The following is a 21,529-nucleotide window of genomic DNA, read 5'->3' as shown; positions in this document are numbered from 1 at the left end:
ATGGACCTGACTGGTTTCATTTCTGTGGAGTGAGTGAAAGGCAGAAGGTAAACAAACAAAAGCTTCAATTTGTTTAAACCTCTGGGCACTGAAAGCTCTCACATTGCTGGTAGCACAGAGAAAAGAGGGCCATTAGAATATCCAACATGACAGTGTCCCTTTAATTTGTTTCTGGGTCACAGATAAAGAATTGTCCTGCAGATATGAAAGGTAGGATAATAAACACGTTCCATTCTCCCTCTTGCAGTGGCACTGACATTGTGCTTTCAGAGAACAAGTCAAAGAGTGGAAGGTATTATCTGAATCTCCTGGAGACTGGAACATGAGTGCCCATTGCATCAGGACCTTCATCTCTGAACTTCTTCCACTGGGGATTTGTACTGCTTTAGCTCAGGGATATTCAGGGTTTGTTTAAATACTGAACTCATTGCACTGGAATTCATAGAAATCTGTGTCATTACCACAGTTCACCCTGAACAGTTTTCAATATATTTCTACCAAGTTTTGTTTCTGAGACAGATTTTTCTCTGGTTTAGACTAGAATGTACTTTGAGCCATAATTCCTTGGTTTTCACTGCAGATGGTTCATGGCACCTGTGGCCTTTGGTAATAATGAGGGTGCTGTGACAGGAAATCATGGCAGAGATGCCCCATCCCAGCTGGCAGTGATCTTGTCCGCGTTGTTCTCCCCGTGGAAGTGGCTGAGCTTTAACAGACATGGAGGAGCTCATGGCCCTTGCCTGGATTGTTTGGAAGTTGTTTTGGAGGTTTCCTCTTCCCCTCCACATGGCTGCCTCGTGTGAGGCCGTTTCTCCAGGTGGTGACACTGTTGTTCCAAACGCGGTGCAGCTGCTCAGCACAGCAGCTCTGCTCCCATGCTCTGCTGCCGATTGCATGGACCCAGGACACTGCAGCTGAGCAACTTGGATTCGTGGCTCTGGGTGGAGCACACATGGGAAGATGACATTGATTTCTAGATAGTTTTTTTCAAACTTTAGTTGCCATGGAAACAAGATTCCCTTTCTCCTCCATGCTGTCACTTTTCCTCAGCACTGCACTCTGATAAGCAATAGGCTGTGTTTGTCCTCCCCACACTCCTTTTCCCAGTGATATTCATGGCTCAGGCATCAAGGATAATTTCAGAGAGAGTGGGGAAGCTCTGCTGCTTTTCCTGAGGTGTTCAGGTGTTCCCAGGCATGGCACTCTGCCAGAAACTTTCTTGTCTTTATCTTCCTCCATAATTACAGTGGATCATATCTTCCCTGCAACATTTTTCAAAGCACCGAGGAAATTAGCTCCAGAACTAATCATGTCTTTATTTCCTGAATGGCTCTGTGCAGTTCCCTACATGGCAGAATGGGATTCACCCTGAGCAGCATAACCTGTCCCTGTCCCTGTCCCTGCCCTTGTCCCTCCCTTCATTCCTGCCTCTTGCAAGGTCATCTCCATGGCATTCCCAGGATGGCACAGCCTGGCCTGAGTGAGTACAGAAATTTACTTTACATTTCCCAAGGAGTCCCATGGAAAAGGCGAGGGGTGATGGGTACAGGTTGCTTCTGGACAGAGGCCATTTAGACACAAGAAGAAAAAATTTTTTGCTGTTCTTAGGGGGTGGAGGAGGAGACCTTCATGTCCCTTCCTGGGCTCTGGGACAAGGGAGTGTCCCAGCTGGTGTGGCACTGGCTGTGACTGAGGGACACGTGCTGGCCCTGCCCTCGGGCCCTCCAGCAACGAAACCTTCCTTGATAATTAGCAACCAAGTCAAAAATAGTTAAGGAATAAGTGAGTGACACTTAAATCTGCCTTATAGAATTGAAATTTCCTGCGGGGTGACAAAATTCTTGCTTTAAAGATAGCAAATCCACTGCTAATAATTAGGCAAGAAATAGTCACTGCTAAGACCCAAAAATAGGATCTGTCACTTGCAATGTCTATCTTATTATTTTGAGGGATAAACCAGCAGTGAACTTAATTTTTGCCTCCAGTTCCTGAAGGATATTCTTTTTGGTTTATATCTTTCAATGTGAGTGTTTTAAGAGAATTGTCAGTTGTGCTGCCTCACATCACCTTCCTCAGCACTACAGCCCAAAATCAGACACAAAGTACGAGCTGAGGAGGGAAAGGAAGGGAGTAAAGGTGGAGAAAAAGAGCAGGCAGTAGTCTTTCCTTGGTTTTCATTTCTCTCTGAGCTTTCTTAATCAAAAAGCTCTCTGATCTGTGTGTTCTGAAGGATAGAGAAATCATGAAAGCCAGGCTGGTACTCCTGGAAATATCATATGTGTGTTATATTTATCCTTCCATTGTAATTTTTCTCCCTTTTTTCAGAATTGTAAGGTGAATCAAACTGAAATAGTAATTTTAATAAATTCTGAGATGAGGATAAATGAACCTCATCTTCAATATTTGCACAATGTCTGGCAGGTGAGTTTCTAGAGAGGTAGATAGGGGAAATGCAGGGCTGATGTATCATCTGAATTCCAGTTGGTATTCCCCACACCTTCACAAAAGTGAGCATTTTTGTTTGATTGCAGCTGTAATTATTGCTGAATACAAATGTTCCAATTTAAGCTGCAGAAATGTGGGGAAAGTCTTTGAAGCCAAGAGCATCTGCCTGGAACATGAGTTTCATATTTGAATGAGTAACTTTTACTGCAAAATTACACAATGAATCCCTACATTCAAAAGATAATAATATTTTTTTTTTTACTCTAAACACATCATCCACCAACTGCTTTTTAAAATTTATTGGCTTGGCAGCTGTTTTTGTAGAAAATGTGTTACTAAAAGCACACAAGCTTTGTCAGTGAAAATGAGGCAGCTTGGTGTTGGTACCTTCCTGCAGACTCAGAGCTGGCCATCAATGCTGTGGAAAATGGGGTTCTGTCTTCCAATATTTGCTCTGCCCCAGAGCAAATATTTCAGGTGGAACTTTCAGGTGGAAGTGAGCAGGGAGGTGCCTGACACAGCAGGACATCCATGTGCTGCTCCAAGACCATACAGCAAAGTAGGGAAAGCAGGGATAAAATACACTCATGAACCACTTTACTCTGCATCATAGCCAAAGGTGGACTTTAAAAGGGAGCAGTAATGTAAAGAGATTTATGGAGATGGTTTTCTCCTGTCCCCTGTGTGTTTATTGCTCATCCTGGTGAGCTCTGATACCTCCAGGACTGGAGGGCTGGCACAGGAATGAGCACTTGAGCAGTAATCCTGGCCTTGCAGCTTACCTGGGCATAGGCAGTGGAGCAAATCACTTGGACAGCTGTGCCTTCACACCCTCCCTCTGTGCCCTGCCAAACCCTCTGTTCTGACAGCATCTCCTACCTGCTCTCCCACCTGCACCAGCCTGCCCTCGCTTCTCCTCCTTGGACAGTAAGCTTGTTGAAGCATGGATCTGCCTGGGGACTGGCTTTTAAAAGGTATATTCTCATTTCTGAGATTGGAAAGAATTAAATTAATCTCCTTTATATGAAAAAGTACATTTTTTTTTTCCTGCAATAGAAGGGTACAATGGTTGATGCCAACTATTCCTAGACAGGTTTTGTACCTGGTGTAATTGCAGTGAGCCCAGTGACCCACAGGAGCTGAAGTGCTGCCCCACAGAAACAGTTCCAAAGTGCAGCTCTTGAAAGCTCCTGGGCTCCTGAGCCCTTGGCAAAACCCCAAGGGACCTGGATCAGGATGTTTCAGAGTTTTGGATACAGCAGACTGTCCTCTGGGCTGGGGACTCCCTCTTGCCTGTTAAACAAGGAAACTGCTCCATTCCCCTGAAATCCTCCTGCAGGTGCCATCCCTGCTTAGTGTCCCTGGGTCAGGCTGTCCCCAGTGCTGCTGTCTTTGGGGGAATCATTGGGTTTGCTCTTCAAGGTTACTTGCATTCTCCCCGTGTCTCTGTTTCTGCATCTTTCATCCCTGATTGCTCAATTGCCCTTCTCCTACCTTCCCAAGAATATTTATCTGTCTTGTTGGGATGTGAAATGTTGACAGTATGATAATTATGGAGCTGGAAACAAATAATCCAGAGTAGTGTGGGTTTGTTTTAATAGGAGAACAAAAGAATCCAAATTGAAGAACCAAGTGATCCCTGAAAAACAACAACTGTTGAAGCGTGGTTGTCCTCGGGGTTCTTCCTGACACTTGAATTCCTTCATCCTTTATTAATGTCCCACCTGTTCCCTGTCCATGCTCCATGGAAGTCATCAGTGCTAATTGGAGAATCCAGAGCCAGACTTCCCAAGGTTTCTGTTACTTTACCAAAGGCTGGGAAGGGAATCTTCCCAGAACAGAAAAGGATCAGAGTTAAATTCTGCCAAGAAGCAGTTAGCTGAAAATATCAGGGAGAATGTCCAGAACTGAGAGCTGCCAGTCCATGGAATTCTTTCTCCAGGGACGTGGGAGAAGACCCCGTGACCAAGGCAGTTTCAACAAGATACATAAAATCTTTATGAAAATGGAACTCAAGCAGCAATCCTTTATTGGCCAGAGGTGGAAAGGGATGAGATGTTGTGAGTTAATGTGTTCTGTTACTGCTGCTTCTGTGTGATTTGCTGATACTCACATGTGCGAGATTTGCCGTATTCATAATTAACCCCCAGCGCCTCTCATTTGATGTAATTCCAGCTTTCCTGACCTGGCCAGACCCACACTGTCCCCTGGGTGACCTGGGGGACATCAGTGCATCTTCATCTGATTTTTCAGCTGGGCTGAGCTGAGTGTTTGCAATGACACTGCAGATCTGATTCATCTCTGGCCGTGGCAGGGCAGTGTTGCTAAGCAGCGCTTTCAGCATGAGCTGGTTCTCCCATTGCGGGGCTGCTCCACGGCCTGGCTCCCAGACAGCCCCTCTCATGATCCTGAGTGCTGGATCTCTGTGTTTATCCTCTAACCAGAGCACGAGTCTGGCCACTCCAATCCTGGAGCAGCAGGATTGGAGTTTTTGTTGCCAGTTACCTCTGGCCACGTAATGGGTTTGCAGCTATTTTGTCATTCCTTTGGGGTTTAGCCTAAATTCCAAGACCCTTCTGTCTCAGGGGGGCTTTCCGTATCCCTTTAGAATAAGGTTTTAGGGTGACATCAGTCAGAGCAAGTGGTGGTTCCTTGCTCCTAGTGAGACATCAGGGGAGGTTTAGATGAGATTTTAGGAAAGATTTCTTCATGGAAAGGATTGTCCAGGGTTGGAGCAGCTGCCCAAGGGAGTGGTGGAGTCACCATCCCTGGAAGTGGATGTGGCACCTCTGGTTCAGTGGTGAACAGGGTGGTGCTGCTGGCTTGATAGCTGGGCTTGGTGATGTTAAAGGTCTTTTCCATCCTTAACAATCCCAAGGTTCTCTGATCTGCTTCTGCCCCTAGGGCTCACAGGGTGACTGGGAACAGTCCTGAGATCCATCAAATTAAATGGAGAAAGAGACACTGAGGGACTCTGCACCCACGTAAGCAGTCATGGGTTCAGAAGGAGAACACACCTTAATCTGTGAGTGCATTTCTAGGTCCAGGGAGGATAAACTCTCCTGGTTTTCCTTCGAGGTTCACATCTCTCCTGCTCCACAGACTTTGGGAGACTGTTGCTCTCCTTGTCCCTTTTCCCTGGGATTGCATTGGGCAGATCTTCAGAGCAAGCTGGGGTTTGCCATGTAAACAGAATGTGGAGGTGTTGGTTGATAAATTTGCAAAAGTGTCATTTCCTAAGGTTTCTGCAGGTTTCTCTTAAGTTTAGGGGTGTCTTCAGCCTCAAGGTTGACACTCTCTTGCCTCCCATGTGCTCAAGTTCAAAGCAGCCCCCCTGCAGGCCTCATGTATCCTGGAAATGCACTTTTTGGGGAAGGGAATTCCAGAGGGGCCGTGTGCTCGGTCACCTGAACAGAGCCCTTCATCACACCTGACAGGAGCAGAGCTGCAGGACAGCAAAGCAACTTACAACACCAAAGTTCAAATCAAAAAGAGCTGGCAGAAATAAATGATATATGAAGTGTTTGAGGGGCTACAGACACTTCCAGCCCTGTGCCTCTAACACTGAACAAATGAAAAATATTTGATCCATAAAGGTCAGTGCTGTACAGAAATTCCCTTCCTGCCCTGCTTCACTGCCAGGGACCACTCGGGGGATTATTTCTATTCTTGGGCTTTCCAGAGGCACAAATGGTGCCTAAACTCACCCTCAGGGTTGTTTAGGGCTCTGCATTCCTGGGGTAGCTCAGTGCAATCCTGTTCTGCAGAGAGAAGGGTAAAAAAGTGCACTTAGATGTCTTTACCTCCTAACAAATGGTGTCAGATGTTCTCCAAAAAACATTTCTCTTTTATTTTGAAAGCTGGGACTAACATTGGTAATTGTAGAAATGGGTAAACTCACTTGTTTGGAACATTTATGGCTATAAAAGGATGCTTAGTGTTGGCACAACTCTACTTGTTTCACAAACACAAATATTAATTATCCATTCAGTGGAGCCTCAATAAGAGGGTATTTCCATGTGCTGTGCAGGAACAGAAAAAGCCCCAAACTAATTCCAGAATTAAATTAAGTTTAATATAAAAAAATAAAAATTGCAAAGCCCAGAATAAGGATGGGTCTGGTAGAAAAGATTTACTCCCAGTTTTATTATACCTTATCCCTGACATAGCAGGACACATGGAGACCTGGGATGAAAGGCTGCATTGCACACTTGTACTCACAGCAAACACTTATTTGTAGCAGTTTCCTTATGATGAGTAGTGAAAAAATTCCTGATGTCCTCTCATGTCCCCCAGAGTTGAGATTTGCTTGAACTAAAACAAAAAGATGTGGAAGAACTGTAAAAACAACCCCATCTGTTCAGTAGTTCCTGGGATCTGCCTTTCTAGGGGTTGCTCTGTGTGGGTTTGGGGTGGGAGCAGAAGCCAGGGTTGTGTCTGTGCTCCTGTCTGACCATCCCAGTGCCCTCCCAGTGCCCTCCCAGTGCCCTCCCAGAGCCCTCCAAGAGCCCCAGGCCAGACCCTCACACTGCCCCAGCCTCTCCCTGTTTTCCTGGCTTAGAGAACATGGGGAGCTGCCAGGACTCTTCCAAAGAAAGCTGCTCGTGAGGCATCCAGCCTGATTTATTGATATATCATTTTAAATTTTTATCTCTATTGTGTTTCCATGGTGCTGAATTTTTACCTTTATAACTTTATCCTATGGGTTCTCTGCAAGTGAACATTATTGGTGTGGGAGTCAGCTCCAGACACAAGACTTGCATCATTACTTTATGTTTAATAAAGCAGGAGCTCCAGATTTTGCTGTCATTAACACTCTGCTCAGTTTTGTCCCCCTCCCTTTTTCTCTTTCCTTTCTAGTTTTTCTCGTGATGCCCCAGGGCGTGTGGAATTCTACACTTCCTGCATCTCAAAGGCATATGGTGCTGATGGGTTTGCACATATGCTTTAAAAGTATTATAATACCAAAAATATTCAAACATTATAATAGAATATAAGATTATTTCCAGGTTCTAGAGTAATTGAAAATGCCAAATTTGATAAGGAAGAAAAATTTAAATGAGAATCCCACCTTCCTCAGTCTGCAGTGAGATGATGGCATTGGATTTTGGGCTTGTCAAATATGAAAGAAAAGAGCCCAAATCACAGCAGATTTAATTGTGCTGTTTTGAATTGTGCCATCCTGTTTTAGCTGAAGTTGCTGTGGTTGTGATTAAGCCATTCCTCAAAAGGATTTGTTTTGTTTTCTTCTGCCTTCGTTCTTTGTGTCTTATTATGACTTCAGTCAGCTCCTGTGATTAGAGCGATTGTACTCGGGGCTTGGAGATGTCAGAGGCAAAACAGCAGAAACAAAGCAAGAAAAGCAACGCCCTTGCCCTTGAAAAGTGAAATCAGTGCTCAGGGGGAGCTCTGCGTGCTCCCAGAGGAGCTGGGGCTGCCCCTGGATCCATGGGAGTGTCCCAGGCCAGGCTTGGGGCACCCCAGGACAGTGGGATGTGCCCTGCCATGGCAGGGGTGGCACTGGATGCTCTTGAGGGTCCTCCCAAGCCAAACCACTCTGTGATTCCATGGTTCACCCCTTTCTCTTGCCAGGCTTGATGAGTTCTGTGCCACATTGCTCTGTGGGCTTTCAGGGATTGCATGGGGCCGTACTCTTGGCCACAGTGATTGTCTCTAAAGACCCTAAAACATCTCCTCTTGCTCAGTCAGAGCTTAGGCTGTGCAGGGATGAATTTATATAGCTGGTACCTCTGCTTCCATTGTAATGGGTATTTCAAGATTTATTCTAGCTGAAGGGATTCTTGGGCTCTGCAGATTTCTATTTTTTGTCATTTCATAGAGACTATTAACTTCTGAATGAAACCTTTCTCAGCTACTAGTTTAATCTTTGCTACGATATTTTTACTGGTGGTGAATGCTGCCCACACACAGGAAGACACAATTCTGCCCTAGACAGCTCTCAATATAAACTTAAAAGTGTATAAAGAACATGCATGCAAAGGGCAGCGCTTTAATTGCTGGAACTGCCAAGAATGCAGCTCAGCTAGAGGAGCAGGCAATGCTCAGAGGGTGGGATTAGCCTTGTTTGTCTGGAGATCAGAATCAAATGTTGTTTAAAGTCAGAAATGAAGAAGAAATGGATCATGTCCTTATGATCTCACTAGGAAAGCTCGGCGGTCACACCCCAGGTCAGAATCTCTCTCTTGTATTTTCACAGACAAATTTCTGTCTTTTTTTCTTACCCCACCTAAAAATTACAGAAGGTATTAATTCACACATTAGGCTTTCTGATCTCTGGTGTGCACTATGGAGGTGCAAAGTATCACTATAGCAGCATAATTTATCAGCATTAAAATCTCTGACATCTCGTTCTCCCAAGGAAGCTGGCAATGAAAACAGAAAATGCTCCATCTGATCTCCTTCTGGTGGCAACAAATGTAAAAACAATGGCAAACAGGAGAAAAGTAATGTCTTGATGCAACACTAAATTCTAATTTCCAAATCCTGCACGAATCATGGAAGAGTTGTGGAGATGTGGAATTGAGGAAGAAAAATGTCACCATTGGTTGTAGAAGGCATTTGGGTTTTTCCCTACCAATGCCCTGTCCAGACCTCAAAGCTATTCCTAGATTGAAGAAGGGGCTTGATAAAATGAGGACATATTTGTGGGTGGGCTGGCAGTGGTCAAGGAACTCCAGTCTCTCATTCCTGGGCCAGAACCTTCTCACCAGTAGAGTTTAGGGCAATATCAGGTGTTTGGCCAGTCGTGTACTTTGGATTTTCCCTTCACAGCAAATATTGGCCAGTGTCCATAGCAGGCAGCCAGGGCCTGGTCCACTCAGAGGAACAAGAGCATGGGGAGTTGATAGGGTGAGTGTGGGGCTGATACCACGAGTGTGGGGCTGATACCATGGTGATATGAAGAGTGGGAGGCTGGCTAAGGTCTGAGTACGAGGGAAATATCTTAACAATGCTCTAGATAATGCAAATCCTCACATTTGCTTTTCACAGCCACGTTTCTCTATGCTATAAAATTCTCTACAGGTATTTCTCAGGGACAGAACCCTTTTGAAAAGGCCTTTGTTACCTCCCACGTTGGCTTTGTGCAGTATGACGGAGTGTACAATGTGATGGCCTGCGTTTTATCCCTCCTGCTATTTGAGTCATGCAAATAGCTCCCGGAGAAATACTCAGTCCACACAGATGCATGTTACATACCTCGTTTGTAAGTAAAGTGGCACTTGATAAATGTGAAACACCTTTGGTTATCTAGATGTTTGAAATTCCTGGTGCACTTACGAACAGGGAAGTCATTTCCGTAATAAGAGCCACACAGAGTGCCCAGGGAGATTTTGCAGCTTGAGAAAGACATAATGTGAGCGGTGAATATCCGAGGTGGGGAAGGAGTGTTTAAATGGCATGAACAAATGACAGGCTCCATAGAAGTTAGACTGTGATTATCGCCCTGCAAGACGTATTGAAGGTATTCATTTGTAAAAGTGAGCTGCTAAGGATCCATTCCTGTATGCTGAGTGGAGAAACTCCTGAGGCTCCTGCCCGGAGCAGAGCGTGCGCTGTGGGCATGGCCGGGATGCTGCTCTGGTACTCTCACACGTGCCAGAAGCTGTGCTTGATCCGTGGCTATCTTCCCCCTTCCCTGGGGCTGGGGCAGGGAAGCGGCGTGCGCAGAACCTCATGTTCTGCGGGGATTTGCTGAGCTGTTTATGTGGAGCTGATCTGTTTCTTTAGTGTGATGGTCCATAGAAGAAACACGCCTTCAGGCTTCACCCCAAAATCCTGGTTTCTCTTCAAAATGCCCCCCCACTTTCCCTGGCCAAAGTGCTTGACCCTCTCGCACCATTCTCATACACTGTAGATGCCGGCCAGCACAGTAGTATAATGCTTTTATTGCCTTATTTAGCGGAGAGATTAAATGTAATGTTCAGATTATGTAGAACATTAACTCCTAACAATAAGCAAATAACACATTAGAAGCTTTGCTATTAAAACGTTTGGTGCTGGCTCTGCTGTGGAGCTCTCCGGGAGCCGTGACTTATGTTCAGGAGGGAGGAGGCTCGGCGGAGCAGAAGGAACGAGCCGGGGTCTCTCTCTTCTCTAAGGTGGTGCCCGTACCCCGAGCCCACGGGCGGTGTTAGGACGAGCTTTATGGAGCTCCATCCACGTAACCGGAACAGCTGAGCCCGGCCATGGCCGCGGACCCGGGGGGCTCCGAGCAGGTAGCGGAGCTCGCTCTGCCCGAGCGCCGCCGGCTCGGCGTGGGTGGCGTCTGGGCTTGGGGCGGCCGGACCCGCGCCCAGCCCCTGCTCCCGTCAGGAGCTGCCATGTGCCGGGCTTGTCTTTCAGACGGGATTTTTATGGGAGCTGATGGTTGCCAGGGCAACGGAGGCTTCGGGGAGTCTGGCGCGCCGCAGCCCCGGCCTGGGAGCGCCGGGAGCAGATGTTGGCTGACGCCAGGCGCTGCCAGCGCCGCTCATGCGGGAGCTGCCGAGGACGCTGTGCCCGGCTGCACGGGCGGCTCCGCTCCCGCTCCCCGCTCCCCTCTGCCTTGTAATTTAGTATTCTTGTCTCACCCCACAGGGGTTCCTCAGCCGTCGGCTTAAAGGCTCCATCAAAAGGACAAAGAGCCAACCGAAGCTCGATAGGAACAGCAGCTTCCGGCACATTTTACCTGGCTTCAGGAGTGTGGACCATGAAAGGTAAGGGGACGTTTCGCGGAGGGTGTGGGAGAGAGAAGGAGGATATTGATTTTTCCAGCTCTTGTTAAGATCTTGCTTATCTTATTCAGAGCAAGGGCTGCATCTCTGATAGAAGTAGACTTGGTTAATTGCAAGAGGGGTAGTTTTAATTTGTTGTTGAGGGTACGGTGCAAGCCCTCCCTTTGCAGGTTAAATTCCAGGTGCAGAGAAGCTTGACTGCTCTGCTTTCTCTTCCTCAATAAATCCTATATTGAGGCACCAGCATTTAAATAGCCCAGGGATGCAGCAGCCAGAGCCGACTGATGCAGGTGAGGGAGGGAGGGGAGGGATGCTCCCGCACTGGACTGCACCGATCACAACTGGGTTACACACGGTAGGAACAATACCGTGGAACAATAACAACCATAATCTCCCCAAATCCCTCTCTCCCCCTCACACACGTCCGTCTCCATCCCGCCTTGTCTGCCGTCATTACAGCGAGATGGAGCCTCGGCGTGTGGCCGGAGCTGCTGCTTCTGCCCGAGCCATGACAGGAGCTCAGTCCAGGAGGGATGCGTTGCAGGGAATGTGCAGATGGATCTGATAATGAAGCATTTCACGTGGGATGGCCAGTATTGGAGCAAATTGCGAGTAAAATAGAAGAGAAATGAGATCTTTGAGATCCTTCAGCTGGTTAGAAAGTAGAACAGCTCTTTAGTGGATTTGTGTGTATTTATGTCTGTGTAGATTATGTTAGCATGAGCACGAGACAGGCACCGTTCAAGGTAAATTCATGTGTAAATTCACATGCAGATCAAGGTCATGGTTGGGGAAGACAGATTCCTTTACCAATCACAAACCAGTAGTTTGCTTCCAGACAGAAGATCTTTCAGCCTTACACAAATCATTTTGGGGAGTGACAGAAATATTGAAGTGCCAGGAGAAGTCTGTCTGAAAATTCGGCCAGGCTGGACATACCCTGATATAACCAGTTTGGAGCAGAGCAGTTTAATACACCAGGATGTACTTGAGAACCCATTGAGTAAATGCTTCACTTTGAAAAGCAATGACAACTTACTTTGTTTTAGCTGTACTTATTCATTGCAGGGGCCATGAGCTTTTGAAGCTCACAAACAGCAATTGTCAATCTGGATTTTCCCTTACCTGACCTATTGCAGCCTCCTAAGCTTTGTGCTTCTGGATTCTGCAAGTGAAGCGATTGTGCTGGTTAGTGCCGAGTAAGATTTCAGGGAATGCTCTCTGGGCAGACAGAGTTGGTTTGATTCCTGTGCTGCAGTTTTCCCAAACGCTCGAAGTAGGGCACTGTGTTCCAGAGGGAAGCGAGCGGAGCCGGGTGGCTGGGAATGTGCCTCCGGTGCTGCTGATTGCTCCAAGAACAGGCAGATCAGACAGGGCTTCCCTTCTACCTGGATGAGCTTTGTTTTGTTCTGTGAGTTGGCAGGACAGGACATGGGAATTAACTGTTCTGGTCAGCCCTGCAGCCAGAGTCATTTTCCCAAATTAAGCCTTGTAATTTCCCTGCCCTCCCAGCACACCAGCCCGGGAGCTGGCTGGGCTTCCCGAGACCCAGAAGTACTGCAGGCTCTCCTTAAAGAGGCTCGGGGAATCCTGTAGTGCATTTGCAGTGTAGAGCTTAAAGGGTGGATTAGAGGAAAGGTGGCTCTTGGCAGCCTCGAATAACCAAGGATTTGCTTATATGAGTATGAGAAACTGAAAATGAATGATACCTTCATCATACCCGAGACTAGACCTTCTGTTAGGCAGGCATCTCTCAAAAATGCACTTCCTCTGTGATGCACACACATCCCTGAGCTGCAGGACACTCGGGCTCAGAGGCTTTTGACAGCAGGCTCTTAGTCCCTCACTGCCATCGTGGTGTCAGATCTGTCAGGTGAGCAGGAGTCCTCTGCAGGAGAGCTTGGCCTTAGGGACTGTTGCTCTCAGAGAGGTGAAAGCAAAGCAGCAGCTGGGCCTCTCAGTCATGCAGCGAGGCTTTGGTTACAATTTTATCTTTCTGAACATTCCCATCTCATTGTCTGTGCACAATGTACATGAAAGAGCTCAGGTCTCTCAGATCATTCTCGTGCATTTGCTGCTGTGCTTGTTTTGCTTGTAATCCAAGAACTGTTTCAGAGAAGCATTTGGTATTGGAATATTCGCCTCTTAAATATTTGATTCTTGACTCCATCTTGTATCGAAGCTGATTGTTCAGGAACCACTCCTCTGCTCGTAGAAGTCACCATTATAACAGTGCTCTGTTCTGGAGCGTGGGCCAATTTTTGTGGGAATGCCACAGCAAAAATGAATAGTGCAGTAAATTCAGTCAAAACACTCCAGGTTGAAATATTGAACTAGAGGAGATGCTTCTGTTACTTGGCTTCTTTGTACCTAAATTGGGACTGCTCCTGCCTCTTAGTTCCTTTATTTTTCACTTCCTTGCATGTCCTGTTTATCCTGCAGATGAATATTTGAAATACACGAACTGTGCACATGCATTTTCAGACAGATAATGACATGGACGTGGCTTGTGTGTGGTGCAGAGAATGTAAACAAATATATTTCACTAAATTACTGTGGGGTTCACACGGATGGATTTGGCCAAATTTTGCCAGTCTTGTGCACACCGTTTTTTTCCTGTTACAGTAACAGTAATATGATTATTGACAGTAAAAGAAGCAAAATCACAGCAAGTGTAACTCCCCTTCTGTATGAGAGGGGCATTAATGTGATACAATCAGACTATGTAAATATGAGATCTAAAGGAGGATTGTGGAATGAGTGTTCCTTTCAATTTGCTGGCTGGTTAGATTGCTTGTTAGAGCTAAAAAGGGTTCCAAGAAGTGGCTTTTTGCTAACAATGTCTCCTGCCTCCTGATTTATTACAGCAGCTCACTAAGTTTTTATCATGGAGCACTGAATGCTTGGCTTTGTAGTGGCCTCTGGAATCAGCCACAAATCAAGCATTTGGCAGATGGATTTCTCTTAATTGGACCCACATTTCTCCTACAAAATTTGTGATGGAGAAAATTTCTGGGTAGGACATGGAGCACAGGGCGTAGAGCCAGAGAAGAGAGAGAAGGCTGTTCTGCTGCAGTTGTTAATTATTGGTGGGGATGTATTGCTGATGATTTTCTGGTAGTGGCAAAGGTGATTTTACACCAGCACTGAGAGGCAGGGTCACAGTATCACTGTGTGGACAAGTGCATTCGGATTGTCTTGATTTGGTGAAAAATGGGTACTCTGGGTGGCTCTGTGTTCTGATGGAATCCCTGAACTGATGATTGCTGGAGACACCTTTCCTCAGTGTACTCTGGAGTACCAACAGTTGTGATTATTCTGCAAGGTTTTTGGTTTTGTTTTTTATAATTCCAGGAGATAACATTCTATTTAAGCTTTTATTGGCACTACAAAAGCCTGAGCATATGGTTGATTGTTAAATGAGCCTCAGCCTTGGAAGGGGTACAGCCCTGCATTAATAACAGCAGCAACTTGCACTACTGAGACTTCCTCTTTAAACTCCTTTTTGTCTTTAGGCCATCCAAAATTTTGGCTTCTAACCCCCAGAGGGAAGAGGAATTGTACAAGTCATACTGCAACACATTTAGTTCCGACTATAGCGCCCATGCTGTCTGTTGTAGGAGCTTTCCATGTGCACAAAGCTTATTTTGGTGCACCAGGAACTGATGAATGTCTGTGCTCCTGCAGCAAACTCAGTTTGGGAGTTCTTGGAGATCTAATTTGTTTATTCCCAACAAACCTGATATGCCAAATATTTTTAGGCAGGATGAAATTGGTTAAGTTTGCTGAGAATCTGGTGCATGGTGAAGGATGAAGAAGTTGCTCTATTTCCTCTGGAATTGGAAAGAGGAATGACTCATGCTGCAGAAGCAGGACACTGGCAGACCCCAGAACCATGGAGGGCTTTCAGATCTGTGTGCACAAGTGCTGGAGAGCTGCTGCCTCTTCTGGCTCCTGCTTAAATGGCATTATCCAGGGAAGCTGGCTGAGTAGGAAAACCTACACCAGAGGGAACCCCCAGAAGGGTGGCACTGATACCTCACTACAGACAGCCGGGCTCTGGTTTTGATTGTAATGAAGATATTGAGGAAACACTGTGCAGTTTGTGTCGGGGAGCCATCCAGCCCCATCAGCAGTGACTGAAATGCAGAATAAAACATCTTGCACAGCAAGGAACACCCAGCAGTCCCTCGTGTGACACTCCATGTCATTCATGCCAGGGGTGGTGCCTGTCCCCACTCCCCCCACATCAGGGAACAGATTTCAGCAGAAAAATCAAGATTAAAGGACAGTCTCAGAATTCAGATTGGCCTCATGCAGTACCTGCATTTATACCAAGGCTGCTTTGTCCTGGAATAAGCAAATCAGCCTTTTAATGGGGTTCCTTTGCAAAATATTTCTTGAACCAGAAAGTTAATTACTGATCTCTAATTAGTGGCTGTGTTAAGAGGCTGAGTAAAATCAGAGAGAGCTGCTTTGAAGGAGAGATACAGGAAGAAATTACCATTTCTCTCCATAAACTGTGATGTTCCTCATCTTCTTCTCGTGGTATCAGGAAGTTTAGACATTTTAAAAAGGAGAATGTTATTAATGGAAAGAGGGCATTTTGAAAGGACTTTTCTGGAAGGCATTGAAAGAAGAGCGACAGAGATGGATTGAAAGCAATGTGGGGCCTCTCAGCTTCTCCCACGGCAGCAGCAAGGTCCAACTGTTCCTCCTGTTAATTTGACTTTTGCAGGTACCTGTGAACCTGTATCAGAAGCTGCCTGAGATAGATGCATTCTCCATTCTCAAAGGATACAGAAACTCTCTCCTTTATCCTACGCAGCCAAACCAACTTCCTAATTGAACAGAGGGTCGTGCCTAAAGCTTTCAGTAAAGACTGTATTAGCTCCTGGTAATTCTTCAAGTCATAATAAACGTCAGAGGAAGGGCTAAGAGGCTGGAATGATTTTCATAGAGTCATAGAATCATGGCAGAATTTTCACAGCCTTTTCCCCAGTCCTGCACTCGCTGGTTCCTGACAGCCCCGTGCCCCACGGGGTGCAGCCGGTGCCTTGACTCCACTCGGAGTCACGGAGCAAAATTAGAAAATCCTTCCTGCTCCGGCATATGCGGCACTGCTGGGATAATTGGCTTCATGCATCTTACAATTAGCTTGCAAAAATATGTTTTGCATCCCTGACCTTTTCTCTATATGCAAGGCCATTGTTTCCCTGTCCTGCTTAATTACAAAATAGAGCGTTGTGTGAGGAGAGAGATGACATCGTTGGATCGTCGGCTCTAATTTGACGAGACATCGTAATGGGGAGTTTTCATACCGAGGGCACTGAATTAGTGTAGCGTGAAGCCACATTTCTGCAAACCTCCTAAATAAGGAGAAGTTAATTTTCTGCTCTATCTTTTTGACGTTTGTAATCACAGCATTGTATTCCAGCTGCAGATGGTTAGCGCGTGAGGGATGTTTGGGAAATGCCGACAATCGCGAGGCATTGTCTGCGCGGCCGAGGATCAGGTTGATTAATGGATACGAGGATGCTTGCTTTCATTTTGCTGCTCTCCCAGCCTGAATGCACATTATTGACTCGTGTGGCCACTGCCTGGCAGCTGGGATGTGGTGCTGCAGCAGTGCACACCTCAGGGGCACGAGCAGAGAGCTCTGCTCGTGTCCCTCGAGCACAGACTGAGCCAGGGTGACAGTTCCGCTGCGCTGTGGCCCGTGGTGTCGTGATGCTCTTCAGGTGGAAGACAGATACTGCTACTCCATTGCATCAACATTTTGTTTCCAAACAGACCATTTATTCTGACTTTGCCCTGGTGAGGTTTTCATGTGCATGAATTTCAGTGCAATTACATTAGCATTACTCTTCATGTCAATAACCTCAAAGGAAAAAAAAGAGAAAGAAAATGCCATCACTGCAGCTTTTCTACCAGAGGATGCTTTCTGTTCCTTCTAGACTCTTCTCTGTTTTTCTAATTATCATCCTTTTACAATAGATACTGAGATATTTCTATCCCAGGCTTAAACATCCCCCTGCCATGGGCAGGGACACCTCCCACAGCCCTGAGCAACGTGGTCTGTGGAAGGGGGTGGAATGAGATGAGCTTGAAGGTCCCTTCCAACCCAAACCAGTCTAGGATTCTGTGATTCTGGCATGCAGTGAAAACTGCTCCTGATGGAGCCATCACTTGTACACTGAGAGGAGCAATCCTGCTCTCCCCAGGCCATTGCCTTCTGCCCACACGCTCCCCTTCCCATCACATGATCTCGGGAAGGGCAGCAAGTGGATTCAGTGGGAAATGATTATTTAAGGGGTGATTTTCTGTTTGGCTGGGGCACTGAACCAGCTCCAGTAGCTGCAGAGAAGTGGGAAGATGGCAGAGCAGGGACTTTCCCTGTTTCTGGGATGTAGCTGTACCCTCAGTTTCTGCCCCTCGTGCTGTGTGGGCCTGGGGGAGGGATGTCCAATTGGCATCTGCCTCCAATTTCCATCTTCCATGGAATTTCCCATCTCCTAGGAGAGATCCATTGCATGTTGGCTCACACTTTGCTGTCCTCTGTCATTTCTAGTGACAATTCATTTTAGCAATAAATAGTTTTCTCTCTTGGAAGGAAGGAAGGAATGTTTTTAAAAAACTTTTCAAACCAACTTCTGCTCTGTTCTTTATTGAAACCTTGCAAGACCTCGATTGGAAAATCTGTGTGAGGGATAAAGAGCTGCAAGTGAGCATGGAAGTGAGGTGGGGAAGGGTTCCAAGCCTTTGCTCAGAGCTGGGAGACTCCGATGTTTGATGTGTGCTCCTTGTTATCCCGGCTCTTACTGCAGTGCTGGGGCCCTGAAATCCACTGATTGCAGCTGGAGGCAGCAGCTGGAGCTGGAGCTCACTGCTGGCTCTGACTTGTACAGAGCACTGCCTGTAGTGATGCTCAGAATTGTGAATACCAAATAACTCTGTCAAGCTCACCCGTCAGCTCAGAGGGAAGGAAAAACCAGATTGAGGAAAAACATGCTTCCTCCTTACCTTATTCTTTAATAAAACCTTAGGCTATAGGGCCTCTGAAATGGTTATTAGTGAGATTTCAAGTAGTTTGTTCACCTATGGATATCTTATGATAGTGATATTATGATGCTTGTCTGCTTGGCAGTGTTTACAATTCAAATCTTCAGTACAACTGCAGAATGTCTCACTTAGGTTCTCTTCCACACAATTCAGGTCTGGTGTGATGAAAAAAAAAAGCAAAAACTGATTTTAATTGAATTAAACCAATGCATTTGCACTGGAATTAAAATGTAATTTGTTTAAAAATACTGAACTGATTTGAACTAAAGCCAGAAATATGAATTTAGCTTTAATCCACGAGTGTTACATAAGTAATTCTATGAGAAAGGGCTGTGACATGCCTTGTGTGTGATTGATAATGTGCAGGAGGGCGGCATTCCCTCATTCCAAAGGATGGAAGTGCAGGAGGAATTAGAAAGCCAGAGCTGTTCTATCAGGCTGTGCCCTTTGCTCACATTTACAGATATCTCTGGGATTAATCCCCCCCAGTCCAGGGGGATTTCCCACATGCCCATCCCAGCCCCCAGTGCTGCCTCTCTGCAGGAATCCCTGTGCAGAGCAGGCCTGCAGCCGATCCCAAACGATTTCCATAACTCAGCTCTATGTACCTTGAATTATTAATATTTTGCTGTCCTGGCTGTGTGGGGAGATTTGTTCCATTAGGGATGTGTTTGTTGCTATATAGTAGCACTTTAGATGATGGGAATCCAGGGAGAAAGAGAGAGAGAAGGATTTATATGTTAAATTCTTTTGGTGAGAGCAGAGATTTTACCAATGCCTGGCTCTGAGGATTGGAATGAAAGGCCCAGGGCTGCTGTTGCTCATCTTGGAGTCTGGTGTTTATCCTCTGCCTGGGCATAATCCCCTTGGGCACCGAGCAAGGCCAAGTGCCATCAGGATGTGAATGGTTTCTATCGTGACACGGCAGTGTCCGTGATTTCCCTGGGTCGTGGCATCTCCTGCCTCTCCCCAGTGCTCCCGGGGAAGGTGGCAGTGTGAGCTGTTTGTGGGTGAGCCAGGCCTTGTCCAACGAGGTGTAATCAGTGAGTGCCACAGGGCCACGTGCAGGGGGAGCCTTGCAGGGTGCTGGGCACCCCGGGGCTCTGCGGGATGCTCCCGGTGCCCTCCCTGAACAGGATGTTCATCCACAGGGGCTCTGCAGGAACCTCTCCAGCTCCCCCGAATTAATTATTCACTGATCATCACTCAGACCTTATGGATTAGGGAGCAGGGTTGGCAGGGGGTGGATGGAAGATAGAGCAATTTAGATTGCAATTAGTATTTCATTTCTTCCCTCGCTCCCTGTTTGCTTAAATTGGAGTTTGCGTGTTAGCACCAAGCAAGGATTTACATCCCAGCAGTGGAAGTTCCCCGTGCACCAGAAACCAGCAAATCCACTGCAGTCCTTAAGCTTCCCCAAGGGATCAAACACTCAGTTTGAGAAGTTGAAATATCAGGGGAACATGTTTTGCTTAGAAAATGGTGTGGGGGAACAGCAGTGCCTGGTCTGCTGTAGCAGGGGCTTCACCAGCCATACCCTACCCTCACAAAAACAGCATTTAGATGTTGTCTCTCTCCATCCTGAGGGAATGGCATGAAGCTCTGCCAGGGAAGATTTAGGCCAGATTTCAGGAAAAGTTCTTCCCCCAGAGGGTGGTGGGGCACTGAACAGGCTCCCCCAGGGAATTGGCACAGCCCCAAGGCTGCCAGAGCTCCAGGAGTGTTTGGACAACACTCTCACACACACAGGGTGGGATTGTTGGGATGTCTGTGCAGGGCCAGGGGTTTGACTGGATGATCCTTGTGGGTCCCTTCCAGCTCAGGATATTCTGTGATTCTGTGAGCCCTTATCTCTCGTGTTCCCTTGCCACTCCTGGAGTGTGCTCCTTGCCAGGAATCCTCTCTGGGAGAGGGGAAACCCATCAGGGTGAGCAGCCCCACAGCCCCAAGGTCACCCCCAGCCCACCAGGGCTGTCCCACTCACAGACAGTGAAGGCCACTGGAAGTTTAGTCATTACAACAGTTACCAAGAGTTGGGAGCTCTGCTCCACCGGGGAGACTGTGTCTAATTCTGAAACCTCGAGGGTTTTTTTGATTATACCAGTAACCACAGTCTGGGTCACACTTTGCAATAATTATCCTGATGTCTGAGAGCTTGTTAGAACATCCCTGGAGGAAGGGGCCTGGTTGCATCAGAGGAGAATTTAGAGGTATATGCTGGCAAACCTTCAGCACTAGAGATTTATTTAAGTTAGTTCTTTTAATTGCTTTCCAGCATCCCAATTCTGTTATAAGCTCTCTGAGCCATCTAGGGAAGTGAGTGTAGCTCACATTAATCTCCTCAATCCTTCTTCTTCTAACTAGTTACTCCCAGCTTCATTTACACGGGCATTTGAGCCCTACAGAGCAGGTAATAATTTTGATTCTGTTTAAACATGTTCTAACAGAAGATATAAGATAGGAAAAATCATCAGCTGACTGCAGCATTGGTTTCTTTTTTAACTCTCATCTCTTAAGCGTGGCTTATGATCTTTGTATAACACTGCTGCCTCCCAAGCCTGTTGGCAGCTCTGTGATATGTATTCATAGGGCAATTCCAGTCCTTGAGTGAAGCCTGCAAGAAAAGGGCAAAGAATTATTTGTCTTTTTTTTTCATTATCGCGGCCCTCTTGTACCTGCTCTGACACACACTTGAGAGAAGTTTGCCTTGATGCCTTTATTTCTGAAGCTCTCTCTCTGTACAGGGTGTCTCACCCTCGTTAGATAAAGTCACTCATGTTGAAGCTCTCCCTCACTTTATTAATCACAGTCCCAACCTCTCACACAACAGCAGAGTCTCCACACACCCTCAGGTATCACTGATAGCAGGGAGGGAGGAACACGGGGACTCCAGCATGTCCAAGGGGTGGCCAATGGGCCAGGGCCAGCTATTCCCTGACTTGGGAGCTTTGCTCTCTCTTCTGAATGGCAGAAAAAGTTCCATTGTCTTAAAAAATAACAATAATCCTGTGTGAGTGGTGTGAAGTTTCTGGTCTCAATTAAATCTTGTATCAATGAATTCCACAGACAGACACTGTCTGATACATAATTTAGAGCACTGAGAGTTTTTAATCTTATAAAGTCAGTTATCTTTCATCTTTCTTATCTATTCATTGGCCGTTTTAGAAAAGACAGTAAATAGAAACAGGCAATTCATTCCTGATTCTACCATGCGTTACTTGCTGATAATGTCCTGTTGTGTCTCCTTGTCTTTTCCAGCTAAAGACACTCCACTTGAATTGTTTTCC

General features: G+C 46.4%; 1 protein-coding gene across 8 annotated transcripts in view; it reads left to right on the top strand.

Annotated features, from left to right (window-relative positions):
* The window catches only part of DAB2IP (DAB2 interacting protein), a 184,103-nt gene that overhangs the window by 80,241 nt on the left and 82,333 nt on the right, over nt 1–21,529 (top strand). For all 8 annotated transcript variants that reach the window (XM_053996186.1, XM_053996187.1, XM_053996194.1 and 5 more), the window contains one exon: nt 11,044–11,162. In XM_053996186.1, coding sequence (XP_053852161.1) covers nt 11,044–11,162 — 119 coding nt within the window. The remainder of the gene's footprint in view (nt 1–11,043; nt 11,163–21,529) is intronic.

The sequence above is a fragment of the Vidua macroura genome, chromosome 21, assembly GCF_024509145.1.
Source record: "Vidua macroura isolate BioBank_ID:100142 chromosome 21, ASM2450914v1, whole genome shotgun sequence".
Taxonomy (NCBI): Eukaryota; Metazoa; Chordata; class Aves; order Passeriformes; family Viduidae; genus Vidua; species Vidua macroura.
Note: the sequence above shows the minus strand (reverse complement) of the source record. Positions and strands in the feature narration are given on the sequence as shown.